The sequence below is a fragment of the Rhinolophus sinicus genome, linkage group LG16 (genome assembly GCF_036562045.2).
Source record: "Rhinolophus sinicus isolate RSC01 linkage group LG16, ASM3656204v1, whole genome shotgun sequence".
Lineage (NCBI taxonomy): Eukaryota > Metazoa > Chordata > Mammalia > Chiroptera > Rhinolophidae > Rhinolophus > Rhinolophus sinicus.
The window spans coordinates 24,768,256-24,787,268 of NC_133765.1; the positions used below are offsets into that span (position 1 = coordinate 24,768,256).

At 50.9% G+C, this 19,013-nt stretch overlaps 1 protein-coding gene across 6 annotated transcripts in view; it reads left to right on the plus strand.

The window, feature by feature from the left end:
• The window catches only part of WSCD2 (WSC domain containing 2), a 102,336-nt gene extending 85,959 nt beyond the window's left edge, over positions 1–16,377 (plus strand). For 5 of the 6 annotated variants that reach the window (XM_019757473.2, XM_074321634.1, XM_019757472.2 and 2 more), the window contains 2 exons: positions 7,163–7,363; positions 14,312–16,377. In XM_019757473.2, coding sequence (XP_019613032.2) covers positions 7,163–7,363; positions 14,312–14,664 — 554 coding nt within the window. In that variant the 3' untranslated portion in view covers positions 14,665–16,377. Of the gene's footprint in view, positions 1–7,162; positions 7,364–8,404; positions 8,674–14,311 lie in introns of those variants that run through there. The other variant, XM_074321636.1, reaches the window with a different exon arrangement.
• Positions 16,378–19,013: the final 2,636 nt, after the last annotated feature.

Consider the following 19,013-nt stretch of genomic DNA (forward strand, 5'->3'; position numbering starts at 1 on the left):
AATTCTATGGTCTGGATGCCAGGCACTGGCCAGGAGCAGGTGTTGACAAAGAGCATCCCTGAACCCCAGCTCAAGGAGAGCCACGGGCTATGTCTGTCAGAGGGTGAAAAGCAGGTGGGAGACAGAGAGTAAGGGAGGAAAGGCAAGAAAGTTGAAAAGGAACGGGTCAAAGGATGGAGTTGGCAAGGGGTGGGGTATAGGGTCCACCTTAGAGTCCTGACTTTTTGTATATTTATTAGTTTTCAGTTTTGAATTAGGCAATCATTTGTGGAGCGTCTCTTATGTACGAGGCTCCTAGCTGAGGGTTTTGCATGTTTATACCAGGATTTGAACCCAGGCCTGGCTGTCAACAGTATTTCTGCTCTTAACCTAAGCTGTGCTGGCTTTATGGGAGGAGCCCAGTCACGTTCTAGAATGTCTCTGGCATGTCCCGGGGCAGTGGCTGGGGAAAGCAGGCTCAGAAAGCATCCTGTGTCTGTCTGGTCTACAGCCTAACCTTCCTGGCTGTGGCTGCTGCCACCCTCCTCATGGAAACCTAGAATGTCACACATAGAAGGGTCCTTAAGGATTATTTAGTTAAGGCATCCAAAGTAGTTTCATCACGTGTGTCAGTTCCAATGAATCCTTGCTTTAGGCTTGTCGACGAAAAACATCCAGCCTAAGAGAAAACATGTAAGAGTTTATTTGAGCCTAACTGTCGACAATTGCCGGGAAGCAAAATCACAACGGATTGAAAAAAAATGCTCTGCGAAATGGCAGTTTGCAGCTTATTTTATACAGAGAATCCAAGGAGAAGGGTTACATGAAATCCTTGGTGATAGATTATGGGGGTGGGAGAAAGCAAAGCGGGGAAATCTCTGGGATTGGCTAAAAGTAAACTGGAGAAACAGCTACTTCTTTCACATGGGTGGGGGTACAGGATAGTTAATAGTTCACACAGAGAGGGTAATCAAGGGATAAGAATGATAATGAGGGATTCTGTACTTTCCTGCTCTGGTCCAGAAAAAGGGATTACTGACATTCCAAGGATGTCATCCTAGGTGCAAAACGACAACAGACAGGCCCACTGAAAGGCACAGATTAACTTATGAAGGAAGCAAACGATGTGACTTCCCGCCATGGCCCACAGTTATGAAATTTTTTATGCTCACACCATGTTATGTGGTTATTTTCAGTCTCCTGAGCTTGTCAGGTTTAACCTGTGTCCCCTTTTCCGTCCTCAGGATAATGTGTTAAGAAGGATTCTGAGGTTCTGTTCTCCCTCAGAAACCAAGTGCCTTAATCTATTACAGTAGTGATGCCAGTGGCGGGTGTGGAAGGGGGAATGGTAGCCTACACGCCAGGTCTTCAACACCGCTCACCTCACGCAACCCCCTCACCTCAGACAGGGAATCTCAGGATGGAAACAGATCGGAGTTTCTATCTGAACTCTGTTACTTATCAGCTGTGGGACCTTCGGCAAGATTCTTCACCTCTCTGAGATTCAGTTTCCTCATCTATAATATGGGGATGTCATATTATCGAGATTAGAGAAGTTACAGAGATTTTGAAAAAACATAGTAAGATAATGTGTGATTCTGTGTTAGAAAATATACATGATTTTTCAAATGACATGTAACCAACACAGGCAACTCTTCTGTCAAAGTCCAAGGGGGTCGGTCTCTATGACGTGTCCCTACACATTAGAATCACCGGGGAGCTTTTGATGTCCTGATACCCAGGCTGCACGGAGACTGTTTCCATCCGACTCTTGGCAGTGGTCAGCGCATCGGTATGTTTTCAAAGCTCCCAGGTGATCACCCCAAGGTGACTCTGGTGCAAAGTCAAAATGAGACCCCTGGCCCTAGACTAGGAACCCCGTATTCTCACTTCCAGACCCACAACATTCAAAACATTGGTCTTTGTTCTCTATTTTTAATACTCAAGTCTTGGGGAATATCAAGAGTCAATAATTAATCGAGTGAGGTGTTTACTAAAATTTTAACAAGAAAGGGAGGGAGGGAGAAAGGGAAGAAGGAAAGAAGAGAAAAAGCAAGCATCAACCCTCCCTGGCCATTCCCCTGGCTCAGTCTGTGCAATGTTTCCTTAAGTCCCACAGAAAAGGCAGAGGTTTGTGGGCAGGTCACAGGCGCCTGAAGCTTTGAGTGGAGCTGCCTTTTGACTAGGGGCTTAAAAATACTTCCTGTGGCCTGAGCCCTGGCAGGAAACAATAAGCTCTCCATGGGAGTTCAGGGCTGACAGTGGAGGGCAGGCAAAGAGGGACTCCTGCCCCGCAGTAGCTTCAGTCAATCTGGCCAACCCCCACGTCCCTCTGCCATCACCTTTGCAGCTGAGAAATGCTTAACTTAATGAAATCCTCAAGCTGATGGGTCCTGGAGCATGGGGGAAGCAGGAGGTGGTGCCAGAGGGAGGGGTAATTTGCCCCCACTGGAGGGCAGTTCTGCCCCTTTCATGCATCAGACTCTGGGCATAATAAGCAATCTGTAGTTGGAAAACACACCAGACATTGATTGGCACCTGCTGTCTCCTCTCCCTGGGACATCAGCCCTGCCCCCACCCTAATTCTCATTCATCTGCCTGGAACCTGCTCCCAGGTCACGGCCCCCTTTGCAAAGTCTCTGGCAGACTTAGGTGTCCTTCTCTTTTATCTTCCTTGGACCCAGGGCACTCCAGCGTCACAGCCATTATTATTGTTCCTGTATTCATGTCACTGTTAATAATACTAATAATCGCCGGCATTTATTGAATGTCTGTGATGGGCCCAGCGCTGTGACAGGTGATTTATATATTTTGTAACTCAGTCTTGGGGTGTGTGCACAGAAGGTGGGTCGGACTTACCCAAAAGGACAGGAGGGAGTCCCAGGCAGAGGCCATGGTGTGGGCGCCAAGGAGGAGAGGGGGTGTGACACAGCATGATGGGTGAATGGCAGTAGTTTGACGATACTGGGCAGTGAAGGGGGTGGGGGCTGGGGCATGAGGCAGGAGGGGCAGCCAGGGCTGGACAAGGCAAAGCCCCTGGAATGCTCTCCTGAGAGCTGTGCACATTATGCTGGGGGCAATGGGGGGTGGGTTAGGGGAGGGGTATAGAGAATTTTAAGCAGAAAAGTCGTGTGAAATAACCCGTCTGGCCACAGGGGTAGGATAGGGGACATTTAGCCTCCAGGATCATCTAGGGGAACAACATGGTGGGGACAGGGGACAGTGGGGAGGGGCACTTAGGAGGTCCTTGATTAGAAGTGAGGGGGCCTCAGTGATGGGCCTGAGGGGGGCAGGGGGTTCTGTATAAGCTGATGCTCCAGTGATTCTTGCTGATTTGTATAAGCCCTTTAGAGTTTCCTCCCTCATCTCTGCTACCAACTAGCTGGAGAACTGGGGTCATGTCCCCCTTCTACTTGAGACCTCCATTCCCTCCTCTGTTACAAGCATGTGTCATTGGGGTGACCCCTCAGGGCCCTCTAGGTCTGCAGGGCTGCTGACATCCTCCTCTTCCTCCACTTTCTCTGCTACCTTTTCTTGCTTCATTCTGGCAAAAGACCCACCCCACCAAAGGGCTGTTGAGTAAAAGAGGGAGGGAATTGAATGAATGAATGAACGAACGAAAGAACCCTTCCCTCCCAGAATCCAGGTGTCTGTCCCACGTGAGTTTTGCCTTCTCTTCCCTGACCGAAGGAGTTTGGCCATGTGCAAAGCATGGTTTTCTCTGTGACTGTCTATTTCTCTCTCTCTCGCCCCCTCTCTTCCTCCCCCCCCTTTCTCTGTGTCTCTCTGTCTTGTTATACGTACCTCTGTCTCCCTCTATTTCCTTCTATCTTTGTGTCTCTGTCCTGTCTCCTTATTTTGTTTCTGTGTCTGTTTCTCTCTCCTTCTACTCCCTCGCTTTGTCTCAACCATCCGTCTCTCCAGACATCTTTCTGTTTCTGTCCTTCGCTTCCCTCTCCCCCTCTCCCTGGGCTTTATATCCCTTCTCTTTCCCCCTCCGCATCTTGGGGACTCTACAGCCCTGAGTCCAGGCTCAAACTCTGGCCTGTCAGGTCTCAGAAGCCAGATCTCTGAATAGGAAGGGGCTGGGACAACAGCCCAGAGTTGGGCAGGGCCCTTCTTAGCTTCCAGATGCCTACAGATGGGGCAGGAGATAGATAAGGCAGCCTCTCAGCTGACAAAGGACAAGAATTTCTGAGGACCGCCTCAGAACAAACCCCATTGTTCCTGGAAGACCACCAGCCCCCAGCATGCCCATGTCCAAAGCCAGGAGTGGGCCTTTCCTGCCCCAGTAAACTCCAGGGCATGCAGAGATGTGGAGTCTTTGCCACTGCCCATCTCTGTGCCTCAGTTTCCCTAACTGCAAAATGCATAGGCAACTATAATATTGGGGGGTGGGGAGAAGAGAAGGAGAAAACATGTCTTGTTCTTCCTGTGGCCTAAACCTGCAAGGTCATTTCTCCAAATCCTAGGAGAATTGTCTAGTCCCTAGAGTTATGTGGGTGCCCCAGATAAGCTGTGTCATTGTGACCCTTCAAAGTCATGATTTAAATATTCCACATTTATGTAAAGGAGGTGATGGGTCCTGTGTCAGAGAAAAGTGGAGATGGGAGCCCCCTGGTGGTAGGGTTCAGCAATTCTGCTCCGGCCCCAAGTTTGCATCCCTGATTCCGCTGCAGTTACCTAGAGGGGCCTGCTTAGGGGACAGTTGAGCAACCATCTGTTGTTTCTCAGGCAAGTTCATTCCACGTACCTTCTGAAAGCCTGCTTTCCAGACATGGGACTCTTCTCTCCCTGGGAGACAATCTGCTAAATGGAATTTTCCTTTCCTCCCTACATTTTCAGTATTCCGTATTGACTAACTCCCCAGGCAACCAAAATCTAGAATCTGGAGCAGATCTCTCCCTGCATTCAGTTTTTCTGTTTTTATCTTGATAAATGCTGTGCTAGATTGACCCCATCGTGGAACAAAGAGAAGTGATTCTCACAATGCATGGAACCAATTTAAATTAGTTTGACTAATCTGTCATGTATCTATTTTCCTTCTCTGAGAATCTGCATGGCTTCTTGTGTACACCTCCCTATGTTTTACCTTGCTGTGCTCATAGTGAAATGGATTTTGGTGAAGACAAAATGAAATCATAGATGGGAAGTCCTTTGTCTATGTCATGGAGAGCTCCACCAATGGAATGCATGCCCACATGACATGAAATTGTTTCCGGTGCTGCCTTCTGGGTAAACATTTATGGCCCAAGCTCTCTTTCAAGCTCCCATAGCCCACTCCTCATTGCCCTCAAGAAGCAATTTTCCCCCAGCAATTTATCCCATGATACTGTGCTTCCGATGGGCCTCAAAGATTGTAGATTAATGTTCTCTCATGGATACGGGCCAGTGTTAATTTGCAAGATTAGGCTAATCCTTGCAACTTATTATAGCTTGGCAAGTCCCAGGATAAAATTTGACTCAGGAAATCACATTCCATTCCTGGCTCTTCTGCCCTGTGGCCCTGCAAGGAGGGCTGCACCTCTCTGAACCCTGATCTCCAGGAAGAGGAGGAGGTACCCTGCTAACCTCACCTTAATCCACATTAAAAGCCAGAGCACAAAGCCTTTGAAATGCTTGTGAGTGGGCAAAGAAGGAAGAACCTACTCCAGACTTGATGAGGCAGGATGAAGTCTCAGCCCAAGATTTCACCTCGAGACTTGTTCCACACTAGCTGCCATTTATTAAAATCTTACTGTGTGCCTCACTGATTTCTCACATCAGCCCTGTGAAGGAGAAGCTGAATGGTTCCATTTTACAGATGAGGAAACTGAAGTCCAAAGAGATGACATGATGTCCAGGATCACTCATTGAGTTGAGAACAAAGTCAGTATTCTTGAAAGACTAGTGCAATAATATTTCTACTTGCCTTTCAAGATACCATACAAATGCCTTAGCTTTCACGAGGGTGGGAGGCTTTGATGGTGAAGAACACAGTCTTGGGTGCCTGGATGGCTTGGGTTTGAATCTCAGCTCTGCCTCTCACTAGTTCTGTAACTTGGGCAAGTTTGTTGATCTTTCTATGCCTAAGTTTTCTTATCTTTAAAATTCCTCATAGGATTGTTGAGAGAATTGAGTTGCCTAATACATGTAAAGGGCTCAGACCAGTGTCCAGCACAGACTTGGTGCAATTGAAGCGTTCCCCTACTCTCCCTACTCTCTAGCTACTCAGGACGTCTCTCAGTTCCTCAGCTTTTGAAATGAAAACCTGATCATGTCCCTCCTCCCTTTTGCTTAAATCCTTTTCGGGGCTGCCCATTCTTTCTTTCTAGGAGTGAACTCCTCATCACATCCCCTACAACCCTCCCAGCCTCATACTCCCTGTTTGCTCTCTGCTCTCACTTAGCAGTCACTCCAAGGTGACACGTCTCTTCCCACTGACCACAGGGCCTTTGCACCTGCTGTTCCCACCACCTATCGCTTCTCTCTTGGGCTAGTAAATTCCTCCTCATCCTTCAGTTCTCAGTTTAAGCACTTCTTCCCCCCAGAAAACCTTCCTGGATGCCACCTGACTAGGGCAGTGATCTTGGCTAGGCTGCTCAGCTCCAGACTCCAGGTTGAATCCACATCAATTTCATGTGTCTCTCACCATCTGGGACCAACAGCCCTCCATGGCATGTCCTCACCGTGTTTGCAAAAGCACACAAGAGCGAACAGAAACATGTGATGTAACTTGAGACTTTGGCAAAGACCCACCCCCACCCTCATTCCACTGGTCAAAGCAAGTCATATGGCCATGCCCAACATCAGTGTGGGGGGGGGATGTAGACTCCACCCAAAGAGAATCAATCATGCATCATCCAACATATCACTGTCAGGCCCCTCTCATGGAACCCAAGCACAAATGCTTCTTTTCTGTAGCACTAATCATGGCAGTGACCTCACATTCATTTGTGTCACTAGTTGAATAATCTGACTCTCAAAAACAGTAAGAACCATGGAACTTCATGCAAATCATTTTATCCCCAGCTCCCAGCACAGTGCCTGGCACATAGTAGGTGCTCAATAAATATGTCAGTAAATGAAGGAGTTGGCGAGTGAACATATGAGGACCCCTGAAGTGGCTCGGAAGGGGGTGTGGTGGACTTCTTGCCTCCCCCAATTTACCTGCCATGTTCCCCACCCCCTTGGCTGTGGGAAGGGTTTAAAGGTGAGCGGGACCACTGGCGCAGCGGGAGGACCATCTGCATCAAGACACACGAGAGCGGCCAGAAGGAGATCGAGGCCTTCGACGCGGCCATCCTGCTCATCCGTAACCCCTACAAGGCCCTCATGGCGGAGTTCAACCGGAAATATGGCGGCCACATCGGCTTTGCTGCGCATGCGCACTGGAAGGGCAAAGGTACTGCGGGGGGAGGGGCAGGGCCTGGGGGGAGGGGCAGGGCCTGGGGGAGGGGCAGGGCCTGGGGGAGGGGCAGGGCCTGGGGGAGGGGCAGGGCCTGGGGGTGGGAGGCTCCAGTTTATCAGCTGATAGCCAAGGAGGTGCGCTCCCCACATCCCAGCATCAGCCTCTGTGAGCTGGGCTGTTATGGTAGCACACTGGTAACAAACACGGGCCCGACAGCAAGGCTATGTGGGTTCAAACCCCAGCTCTACCACTTCCAGGAAAAGCACCTTTACCTCCCAGGACTTAGATTGTCCCATCTATAAAGTAGGGCATAACGACTGGGGTGGAGCTCTAAGGTTTAACCCTTTAAAGTCAGTAGATGTGATTCATTATGGAAATGGAGACCCTCCTGTGGGATTGATTGAAGCAGGTTCAAGAGCCCTTTCCTGGGAGGGAGTCAGGAGACCTGAATCCAGCCCAGCCCAAGTTCAGTAGCGGAGTGGCCCTGAGGGCACCTGTGAGGTCCCAAATGATCACTTAACAGAGCATCATTTTAATGAAAACTCTCAACAACTGTGTGTTGGGAGGCTCAGAGAAGTTAAGTGACTTGCCCCAGGTCACACAGCTGGTAAGTGACAGTGATGGCCCCCGAGCACTGAACTTCATTAAGATGACCTGGGTTTGAGATTCAACTCTGACACTTATTGATACATAACTGCTGTGTGGATGAATGTCTCAAGGCAGGGTGGCAGCCCAGGGTCATGGTGAGAAACTTTGGGATCTGACCCATCTGCCATCTTGGGTACCTTTAAGCCCCCTAGGTCGCAAAAGCCCATGTCAATTATCACCATCACAAGAAACACCCATGAGTATCTTAAATCCCCCAAATAATGCATTTTTTAAATAGACGAGACAAGCTAAGTTGATGGGACAAGCTAAGTTCAGGGAGGTGAAGGACCTTTTCTAGAAAGTGATAGAGCTGGGGTTTGAACCCAGGGAGTCTTGCTCCAGAGCCCATGTCCTTAACCACTGTGCAAACCCATAATAATGGAATAGGTGAAACGTCAATGGATATGATTCACCCAGCCCAGAGCCTCTGACACCCAGTAGGTGCTCTGTAAATGTGAGTTCCTCCCACCTCATCCAGCCTCAAGCCCAGGGGTCCTTCCTGCTCCTTCAAACCGTCCCCCTGGCTCCCAGCTACACCAAAGCTCCAGCCCCTCCCCAGAGCGGACCTGAGCATGGCAGGATGATGTTAATTCCGTGACCCACCAATCACACCCTCAACACTGATGTCATTCATTAAAATTCTTGGGCCTGCCTGACCAACTGTGCTCTGGTTTCCTTTCACTCAAGGAGGCCCATCTGTCCCTCCACGGCCTGGCTCCCCCTCTCTGAGGAGGTGGAAGTTGGACAGGTGGTGACATTTGTTCCCTTGTTCCCAGGAATAAACAGGCCTCTGAATTATTTATTTGTAGAACAACTGACAGTGAACACTAGTCAGGGGCAGGCAGAGAAGTTCTGCAAAAGCAAATGGCAAGAGCCAGTCCTGGGAGCAGAGACTCTGCTTGTCAAGCTGGAAAGGACCTGGGAGATGACTGAACCCAGTGGTCCTCTGCCCGGCTGCACACCAGCATCCCCAGAGCAGTATGGGAAAATCCCAGTGCCCAGGCCATACCCTGGACCATTACTCGAGTGGAGCCTGGGAATCAGTATTTTTTAAAGCTCCCAGCTGCTTCCAGTGTACACACAGGACTGAGAACCACTGTTTCATCCTGTTTATTAATGGGGAAACAGGCCCATAAAGCGGCAGGGTCACTTTGGCACATAGTGGCAGGACTAGAACCCAGCTCTCCACTTCCCAGGCATCCTGCTGCCCCAAGTGAAAAGGGAGGGGACTCAGGAAGTTCATGGGGGACCAGGCATTTAGCCTTCATTATCTCATTGAAACCTTCCAATTACCAAGGAGGTAAGGAAGGTGGCCATAACCATCCTACCATTCCATTTCCCGGGTGAGAAAACCATCCCAGGAAGGGAACAAGTCCCGTGGCTAAAGCCCCAGGTATAGATACAGCTGGGATTCAAACCCAGGCATTAGCTATTCTCTCTTACCTGGGGGTGTTGCTGACTTTCTGATGCATCCATTCAGAGGTTCTCCTCTCCTGGCATAGCCCCTTGTCTCATGTTCAGACAATTTTAATTCCCGGGAGCTGCCTTACCTCTTTTTCCTTCTTCAAGACAACTGGGAGCTTTAAAACCAAAGATAAGGGAGGCGTCAGAACAGGTGGAGCCAAGAGGCTGCAGGGGATGGGGGAGAGGGTGTTCCAGCATAAGCATGTCATAGTGGGGGTCCCCACATTAGTCTGAGATGGGGGGTGCTTCTCCCAGTGCCCCCTCCCAGGCCTGACCCAAGTCTTCAAGTGCTCTGGCTGAGAGCCTTCCCCCAAAGAACCCAAACCCCACCGTCCCCACCCAGCCCGTTCCTCTCATTTTGTTAACATCTGGATCCCGTAGGCACTTAAGTTTGAGACCTTTGCTGTAGGGCCCTGTGGGGACAGAGCCAGGAGTACAGTTTCCAAGCTCTTACCCTCACATGGAAAGGTGCTCCCTCAGGTAGTAAATGGCCATCAACTGTGATTGGATGGCCATCAGCTGTGACGAGTTGGCCATCAGCTGTAACCAGTGAGCCATAGGCCACTAATATAACTGCCGTGGCTACACTAGCAGCAAATGAGGGCTAGCAAGAAGATGGTGGCTGAACTAGCAAGAGCAGATTGCAGCTAGCCAGTGAGGTTGGTTGGCAGAGACAAGTGGGTGGATGGCGGGTTGCAGATAGTGTGGCTCCTGCTTCCTGTGTCTCCAACCCAGCCGCCAGTGAGACTATAGCTGTATGACTCCCCTATCTATGGCTCCGTGGGTGTTCCTTTTTGGCCTCGCCATGTCCTGCGTTCTTATGTGGGGAGCGGGACCAGAGACCCTGCATGACACTCCACATGACAGGCTCCTGCACCAGCAATGTCAATACCATTTGGGAACTTGTAGGAAATGCAAATTCTCAGGCTCCACCCAGACCTGATGACTCAGCAACTCTAGGAGGGGGCCCTTCAGTCTGTATTTTAGCAATTCTTCCAGGTATTTCCGACGCACCCTCCAGTTTTATAATAGAACCACTCCACTCGTTTAAATCCTTGCTGTTCCAAGTGTGGCGTGTAGACCAGCAGCATGGGCTTCACCAGGGAAAGTTCTAGAAAAGCAATTCTCAGGCCCCCACACCCCCAGGCTCTACTGGATCATAATTAGCATTTTAGCAAGATTCCCCCAGAAGCTTTGTGTGCACTTGAACGTTTGAGAATTGCTTTTGGAAGCCCTCAACCTAGAATGTAAGGGTCGCCCCCCACCACCACCAGAGCAGAGGTCACCCAGCTGTTGAGCGTGTCTACCCACCCTGCCCTGTCCTCTCCCAGTTATAGGTGGGTGGAGGCTCCTGCAATGCCCTCCCCCACCCCGACTTTTTGTTCCATAACATTAATTTTACAATCTCCCTGGAGTGCGTCCAAAGCAAAGTTTTATGTGATATGATTACACAAGGTGAATTGTCCTGGATCTGTTTAATGAAACAGAGACTGTGTTTAGTGATTCCGTGGAGAATTAAGTACAGTTAAGCTATTAATCAGACCCCAGTTCCTCCCATGGGCAGGAAGATGGAGCGAAGAGTGGCCAGCCTGTGCCCTGCCAGGCCCACATGTGTGACAGTTCCGGTGGAACCAGCCCTGGTTACCCGTGGTCCTGAGCTCAGCTGCCTTCATTACCCAATTTGAAGGCAGCAATCAATTCCCAGAAATCCTGAGCTAATCGAGGGCTTTTGTTTTTCATTTTTATTCTTCTCCTTTCTAATGAAGTAATTGAGGAGCTTCACGTGGGGAATCTGTGCCGGTTGGGGGGGGGGGGGACATCTGCTGCTGAAACATCCTGAATATCAAATATGGTGTTGTAGGGAAGCTCTGACCAACATGATGGGGGCTGCAGGACGTCCCGGAGATGCCAGGGGGCCAACATCAAGAATAATTGTAACTGGAGCTAGCATTTACAAGCACCTCCTGTATCCAAGGCCGTGTGCCAGGGTCTTGGCAAATCTGATTCCATTCCATCTGCAGAGCCTCTAGGGTGCGGGTCTTAGCACAGTCACCATTTTGCAGATGGGTAACTGAGACTCAAGGAGATCGACTAATGTCCCGAAGGTCACACAGCAAATGTAGGGAGGGAGCTGAGTTTCGAACACTGGCAGTCGGACTCTCAAGCCATCTGTGGACAAACCCCAGGTTTTAGACAACCCCGAAGGCGTTGTGAGCAGTAGTAGAGTAGGAGCGGGAGGGAGAAGATGCCTGAGCTGATCAGATCAGGAGCTCTCAAAGGGTTTGCCGGGAGGGTGGGAGCCTGGCTCGGGCTGGGATAGACGGGTTCAAATCCGGCTTTGGATGCCCACCGTGTGACCTTCAGCAAGTGGCTTCATGCCGCTGAGCCTCCTTTCCCCCTGTGTATAAAATGGGGCTAATAGTTCCTACTCTCCAGTCTTCTCGTGGGCACTGCATGAGACAATGCAGGCAAAGTGCCCAACACAGCCCCGACACACAGTAGGTGCGCAGGCAACAGGACGCCATGTCATCTCCATCCCACCTGCATCCAGGGCTAGGGGTACCAGCTGGGGGACCCCGACCACCATGCAGAAGGGTCCTTCCTTCTCTTTGAGGACCACCCTGCAGCCCTCCTCCAGCTACCAATTGAGATGGTCAGAAGGGGCCAGGCCTAGAAGTGTACAGATAGGTCTGTGTTTCACTGAGTGTCTGAGCACTGTATCCATCCAGGCGGGCATCTGCCATGGGATGAGCCGTTGTCCTGAATCACCAGGAATGCTGTGAGGTGACACAGTAGTGGAGAAATTCTAAAAAATAAAAATAAAAAATAAAAAAATAAAATAGACCATACGTGTACCCATGCTAAATTTTTTCTAATCATCCAGATACATCTGGTCTTAGCCCATTATAGCAGTATGGGCCCAATTAGCTAGATACATTGTAAATAATATATTTTAAGGATAAAAAATATCCTTGTCACCAGCATAAATATTTCCCAAGCAGCCTTGGTGTTCCAGGGGAGCCCTGGGGGAGCAGGAGCCCCACCACAGATTTCGATGTGTTCTGCCAAGAAAGAGGAGTCCTTTATCACGTTGCAACTTGGCAGTTGAGAATTTCAATTTAGTTCAACAACCATTTATTGAGGCCCTGCTGGGTGTAAGACAGTGGGAAGAAGTGGGGGTGAGGTTGCTGGTGCCTGGGAAAGATCAGGACCTGGAATCAGGCAGGTCAGGGTAGTGCTTCCTGGCTGTGTGGCCTTGGGCAAGTCACTTCACCTCTCTGAGACTCAGTTTCCTCACTGGGGATAAGTGCACACTAGTCCTTTCCTTTCAGGGTGGTCGTTAGGATTAAATGAAATCATGGGTATCCATTACCCAGAAAGGCATGGGGATTTAGTTATTAAGAACCAGCTGGGCTCCCAGCCTAGCTTGGGTGACACACAGCCCTTCGTTCAATAAACAAAACCTTCTGGAGGGTACGGGTGGTGGTGTCCCCGTGAAAAGCAGTGGGTCTGGCTTCAGGGTTTCAGTGTGCCTGCCCTATAATTCTCCAGCTGAGGCTCATAGGCTGGAATCTCTTTCTCTGTCCCCACCATCTTCCCAACCCCCCCGCCCCCAGTAACCCCAGCTTTTAGGCTTCTGTCGAGTTCCAGCAGCCCAGTTCCAAGGAGACCAGCTGTCTCTTCGAGTTCCTCTCCAGGGCTCCCCGAGGAATCTCCCGAATTCTATTGTAGCCTGTCTTTCAAGTCAGAGGATCCCAAACACACCCTCCCAATTTTGGTGACAATTCATCCTGTCATTTTACCATAGCGAGGTAACAAACAACAGAAAGAAACAGAACACGATTCTCCAATACAAAGCAAAGAAAGAACGGTAGAACAGAAAGGTGGAAAGAGGACAATAATCTGACTTCACTATGCACAGCCCCACAGTATGCTGGGGAGACAGATAACATATGTGGCGGGTACAGTGGAGGCTATGAAGTCCAGAGAAGGCACCTGCCTGAGGCTGGGGAGTCAGGAAAGATAACATTTTACCCAAGGCCAGAATACTCCCAGTAATAAGAGCCAATGTGTACTGAGCACCTCCTGGCTACAGGGTACCATGCTAAAAACTTGATATGCTTTACCCACTTACTCTGTACAGTGGCCCTGTTATTATCCTATAAGAAGATACTACTACTACTACACAGGACAACTATTACTACACAGGATATGGTAGTGAAAAGCCCAGACTTTGAAGTCAGACTGTGTGGGTTCAAATCCTGGTCCTGCCAGTTATTAGCTGTGTGACCTTAAGCAAGTTACTTAACCTCTCGGTGCCTCACTTTCCTCTTCTAACAAATGAAGAAAATAATACCTGCCTCATAGAGTTGTTGTGAGGAATAAGTAAATTAATAGCTATATTAATCTGTTTCCTGTATTATATATTAATACCAGGGCTGCCAAAAAATGTATACACGTGCCTTGTATTCACCTTTCATTATCAGTATATGTTGAATATTACAATTTTAATACAGTGTTTTCCTTTCTTAAAATGTGTATACATTTTTTTGGCACCCTCTGTAGAAGTATATATTAAAATATAAAACGTTAGTAACATACATTCCTGTATGTTACTAGTCTGTCTTTGGTATAGTAAAGCACCAAACAGATGTCACTGTTCTCCCCAAAGAGAAGGAAGGGCTAAGGCTATTCCAGGCAGAAGTCGCAGCCCTGAGGTGGGAGGAATCTGGAGATGCTGTGAATGCCTGCAGCCACCGCCAGCGCCCTCTGACCCCTGTCCCTGGAGCCCTCTGCCCTCTGACTCTGCCGTCCCTCCCCTCTCCACAGAGTGGCCCGAGTTTGTGAGGAACTATGCCCCGTGGTGGGCCACGCACACGCTCGACTGGCTCAAGTTTGGCAAGAAGGTGCTGGTGGTACATTTTGAGGACCTGAAGCAGGACCTCTTCGTCCAGCTGGGCCGGATGGTCAGCCTGCTGGGGGTGGCCGTGCGGGAGGACCGGCTGCTGTGCGTGGAGAGCCAGAAGGACGGCAACTTCAAGCGCTCGGGCCTCCGGAAGCTGGAGTACGACCCCTACACGGCGGACATGCAAAAGACCATCTCCGCCTACATCAAGATGGTGGACGCGGCCCTCAAAGGCAGGAACCTCACAGGGGTTCCCGACGACTACTACCCCAGATGATGCACTCGGGGCGGGGCTGGGAGACACGTCCAAGCAGGAGACTCGAGACCCCGGGGACCCCTGCCCACCTGTCCTCTTTGCTAGGGGTTGCTGTTGGCCTCCAGTGAGTTTCCTGCATGACAAAGGAGGCTCAAGGGGAGAGATTGTCCAGCACGCCCCACCTGCTTACAGCCCCCTGTGGAGATGGCAGAGGCAACTGATTTGGGGAGTTCCAGCCACATGGACCCTCTTCTGTCTCCCATGTCCCTGCCCCCACCACTCTGGGTTCCCCTTGTGGGAGGGAGGGCTCCTGGGTGTCCCCGAGACATGGGTGCCTCACCGCAGGTGTTGGGGACCTCCATGCAAGAGCTGAAGGGACTGTTGTAAAAAAGTTGCCCGAGACACCCTTCCCGCCGGGGCTGAGCTTTCATAGCCTCCCCTTCTCTGCCCCACCCAGGAAGCGCTGGCACCAAGGTTGGTGCAGGCCGCTTGTGTGAAGGAAGATTGCTGGGAAGTCTCTCTGTGGCCTTAGGTTGCTGGCATTCTGTGTGGGGTGGGGAAGCACTGGTGCTCACAGTAGGTTCATTGTCAGCACCATGTAGGGTCCCTGGCGTCATGAGCCCACCCCCAGGTCACACTGCTCCTGAGGAACCATCCGGTTGCCCGTCCACTTCCAGGGCTGGAATTCTGCCCTTTGTTTCCCCTGCTGTATCCAGGAGGTGACCTTGGGATGCTTGACCCCACTTCCCAGGGTTCCTCAAGGCACCAGCAATTACACCATGTGCAGAATCGGAGTAAAAAATGAGAGCCCCAGTAACCCATCTCTCCACTGTGGGGTCCAAAATGGGTCTCACACTGCCCTCTGACCCCTACCAATGGATCCTCTGCTGTCTAGGTGAGAGAGCCAGGGTGCCCCAAATCAGGTGGAACCAAACCCAAAAGTAGACCCCCACTACCTTCCCTTGGTCACAGCCCAACGGAGCCAGCTTCCCTTGGGGAAGGAGTGAAATGAATGGGATGGCTCTGCATTTCCATGCAAACGCTGCTCCCTTGATGCTGAGACACCAAACCAAAGGATTCCTGAGGACCTGACTCCCTGATCGTGGATCTTAGAAAGCATTGATCCGGGATCCCATTGCTTCCCCCACCTTGGAGACCAGTGGCGTCACACCCAGCCCTCACCTGTGCTCCTGTACCATGCCCCACCATGTAGACACAAAAGCCATAGGTCACAGCTCTTTATATTCTGTCTGGAGCCGCCCCCACCCCAAGCATCCCCTCTGAAGCCTTGGGGTGCAGGTAAATGCTCGTTCCCACACAGCCAAGAGACTATGGAGAAGGCGAGTATAAAGAGATATATTTTTTTAAGAGGAATACGACTAATACATTCCGCCCCTTGGAACCTGGCCATGCAAAGAGAAGAGCCCAGGAATCATGCCTGTGGTTCTCCCCCTGGTCCCCTCATCTGTAGGATTTGGGCCACCCCAGGGCCCAGCCAGGGGCTCTGAATGTATTTTGTACCATGTTTCTTTCCCCCCGGCTGATTTCTAGTCTTTCTCAAAGCAGTAGAGGGCCTGGCCTCCCCTCCCACTCAGAGGCCAGCTCTCTCTGGGAGCCTCTTGGTCCAAGACCTGGGCAAGTTCTTCACGGGTGGTCCCCTCAGGCCACAAGCCTCTGTCTGGAGATTCCTCAGGTCAACACCATCATTAAAAGTGAGTTTTGTTGATAATTCTACCACGAGGTTGAGTATTGTGTCAGGCGAATTCACAAATGGGATGTTATTCTGGAGTGTGTGTGTGTGTGTGTGTGTGTGTGTATGGGGTGTGGGTCCAGGGAGTTACTAGGGTGAGGTGTAAGCGTCCCTGCTTGGGTTTGTGCATGGGTATGGAAGAGGTTATCTATCAGAAGTGTTCCTTTTGTGTATATTTGTGTGTGTGAGAGAGAGAGAGAAAGTCCCTGAGTGTATGGTGCTATGTGTGCAGAAGGGCAGCCAGTGAGAGTACAAGGGGACAGAGAAGGCCCCTCTGTCCCCTGGTGGGTGGAGTGAATCAAATACCCCGCCGGAGGGCCCTGTGTCCTCTCTCCTCACAAGACAGAGGGGCTTCTGTGGTGCCTCAGGGACTGTTCTCAGCCCGAAGGAGGGATGTGCGAGGAGGGACATGGGTTTACATACAGCCATGGGACAGTAGGGGGGAAGGAGAGGTAAACAGCTGGTACAGGCAGGGGAAGGGAAGGGAAGGGAGGGGCTCCTCCCCACCCAACGACAAAGTTCAGGAGGACTCGGGGCAGGGAAGCTCTTTCCTCCAGTCCTGGGTCTACGAAAGGAGGGACGGGAACGAAAGAGCTGAGAAAAGGGAGAGCGTGTGGTTGTTCATGGATTGAGGGCAGGGGCTTTCTCCTCTGGGGGCCTGTGTTGGCTCCAGAAATCCTTCTCTGAGGACTCACTGGGCCCCAGGCTCAACTCTGACCCCAACCTCAAGCCAAGTCTTAGCTGGTCACAGACTGAGCCCCGATCCGAGAATCTTGAGCCTGTGTCACCGCTAAGCCCTAATCCTGACCACAGACTGAGCCTTGATCCTGGAATATACTTACCCGTGATCCTAGTCTCACACCGACCCCTGATTTCAGCCCTGTATTGAACCCGGACCCTAGCCAGAGGCCCACATCTGGCCCACATCTGGCCGTCTCTATTCTGAGCCTTGCCCTGGTCGTTAACTACATTCCAACCTGGGTCATAGGTTGAGCCCTGACCTGCCCGGAACAAATGCTGACGGTGTCTCCTGACTGAGCCCAGATCTCGGCCTCAGACTGAGCTCTGATTCTGGTCACAGACTAAGCCCAAGTCCTGACCCTGGATGAGCCCTGACCTTGGCCTCAGTCTGAACCCTTGCCTGACCTCAGACCAAGCCTTGACTCCGGGCCCAGGCTGAGCCGTGGACCAATATGCCAATATCCTTTTGTTTCTCCAAATAGTATCTTTCTAACCAAACCCTCCCAGACCAGAAGTGAGGAAAGCCATGGAGCATCTAGCTCCAAGCTCCCCCGGACTCTCCTCCTCGGCTCTCACAGACTCTGCCATATCCTCCTGCTCACCACCGACCTCAGATCCTTTAGACCAGAGATTGGACTGAGATGGACAGTGTAGCTGCCTCTTCTTTGGCCTGTCTTGGCCCTTTTTATCCACACTTCAGCCATCCTCCTGAATCAAATCTTTATATTTCAGACCCAGAAGAAATATATTTAAATATGTTCATTCATTCAAAGTAGGCTCCATGCCTTCGTTTCCATTTCTTCAACAATCTTTATTGAGCATCTACTGTGTGCCAGGCACTGCTCCAAGTTCCAAAGAATAAAAAGGAAAAAAGCAGATGAAACTCCCCATCCCTGCAGAGTTTGCATTTTACCAAGTACCGAGCAGGTACATGTAAATGATGAGAAAGCTTCTGGGGAGATGATGGTGGGGGAAAGAAGGAAAAGGACTGGGGTGGCCCCTGACCACCTCCAGGAGGTTCGTAACTCCTTTCAGCAGGGACAGTGACTCACAGAGACTAGTGCTAACTGGCCTGAGTCACACAGAGATTAATAGCAGACTGGGGCCGGCTGGGGCCCTCTCCACGAGGTCCCGTCCACACACACAGAGTGACAGCGCCCTGCACTTGAGGAGGAAGGAAAGATTTGGACCCCAGTGCTGGGGACGTGCCCGGCTGGCATGGAAGCCGGAACACCTGGGCTCTCCTCCTGCGGTTGTCTCCAGTGCACTGTGGCTCCCGGACGCGGAGAGAAGAGGCAGGGCCTGGGATTTCCTCCTGATTTCTCCAGTAACCCTGGAGGCTGCTGCCAACACATTCCCAGTAGGCAATGTGGGGGTGGGGCGGGGGGGGGGGAATCAGGGTGCTGGGGGCAGGTCTTGCCTGGACCCTTCTCCTCCCCAAGGCCCAGTCTCTCTTCCCTTCCCCCTTCTCTCTTGCATTGGCTTGTTCTCTCCCCATCCCTCTCCCCTTTCTCACTGCTTCTTCACACTACCTCCTGCTCTCAATTTCCCTTTTTTTGGCCTCTTTTATTTCCTCCAGCTGCTCATAAACCTCTTTTCTTTCTTGTCCTTCTCTCTCTCTCTCCCTCTCTCCCTCTCTCCCTCTCTCCCTCTTCTCTCTCTCTCTCTCTCTCCCCCCCTCCCTCTCCCTCCCTCATTTCATCATTATCTCTTTCTTGATGTCTGCTTCTGTTTGTGTAAGCATCTCTCGATATCTCTTGAGCTCTCTGTCTCTCTGCCTATCTCTTGCTCCTTCCCTTCCTCCCTTCCTCCCCACCCCTATTGTCTTCTCTGAATCCTCCTCCTCATCTTCCTGGAGAGTGGGAGCCACTCAGCAGGA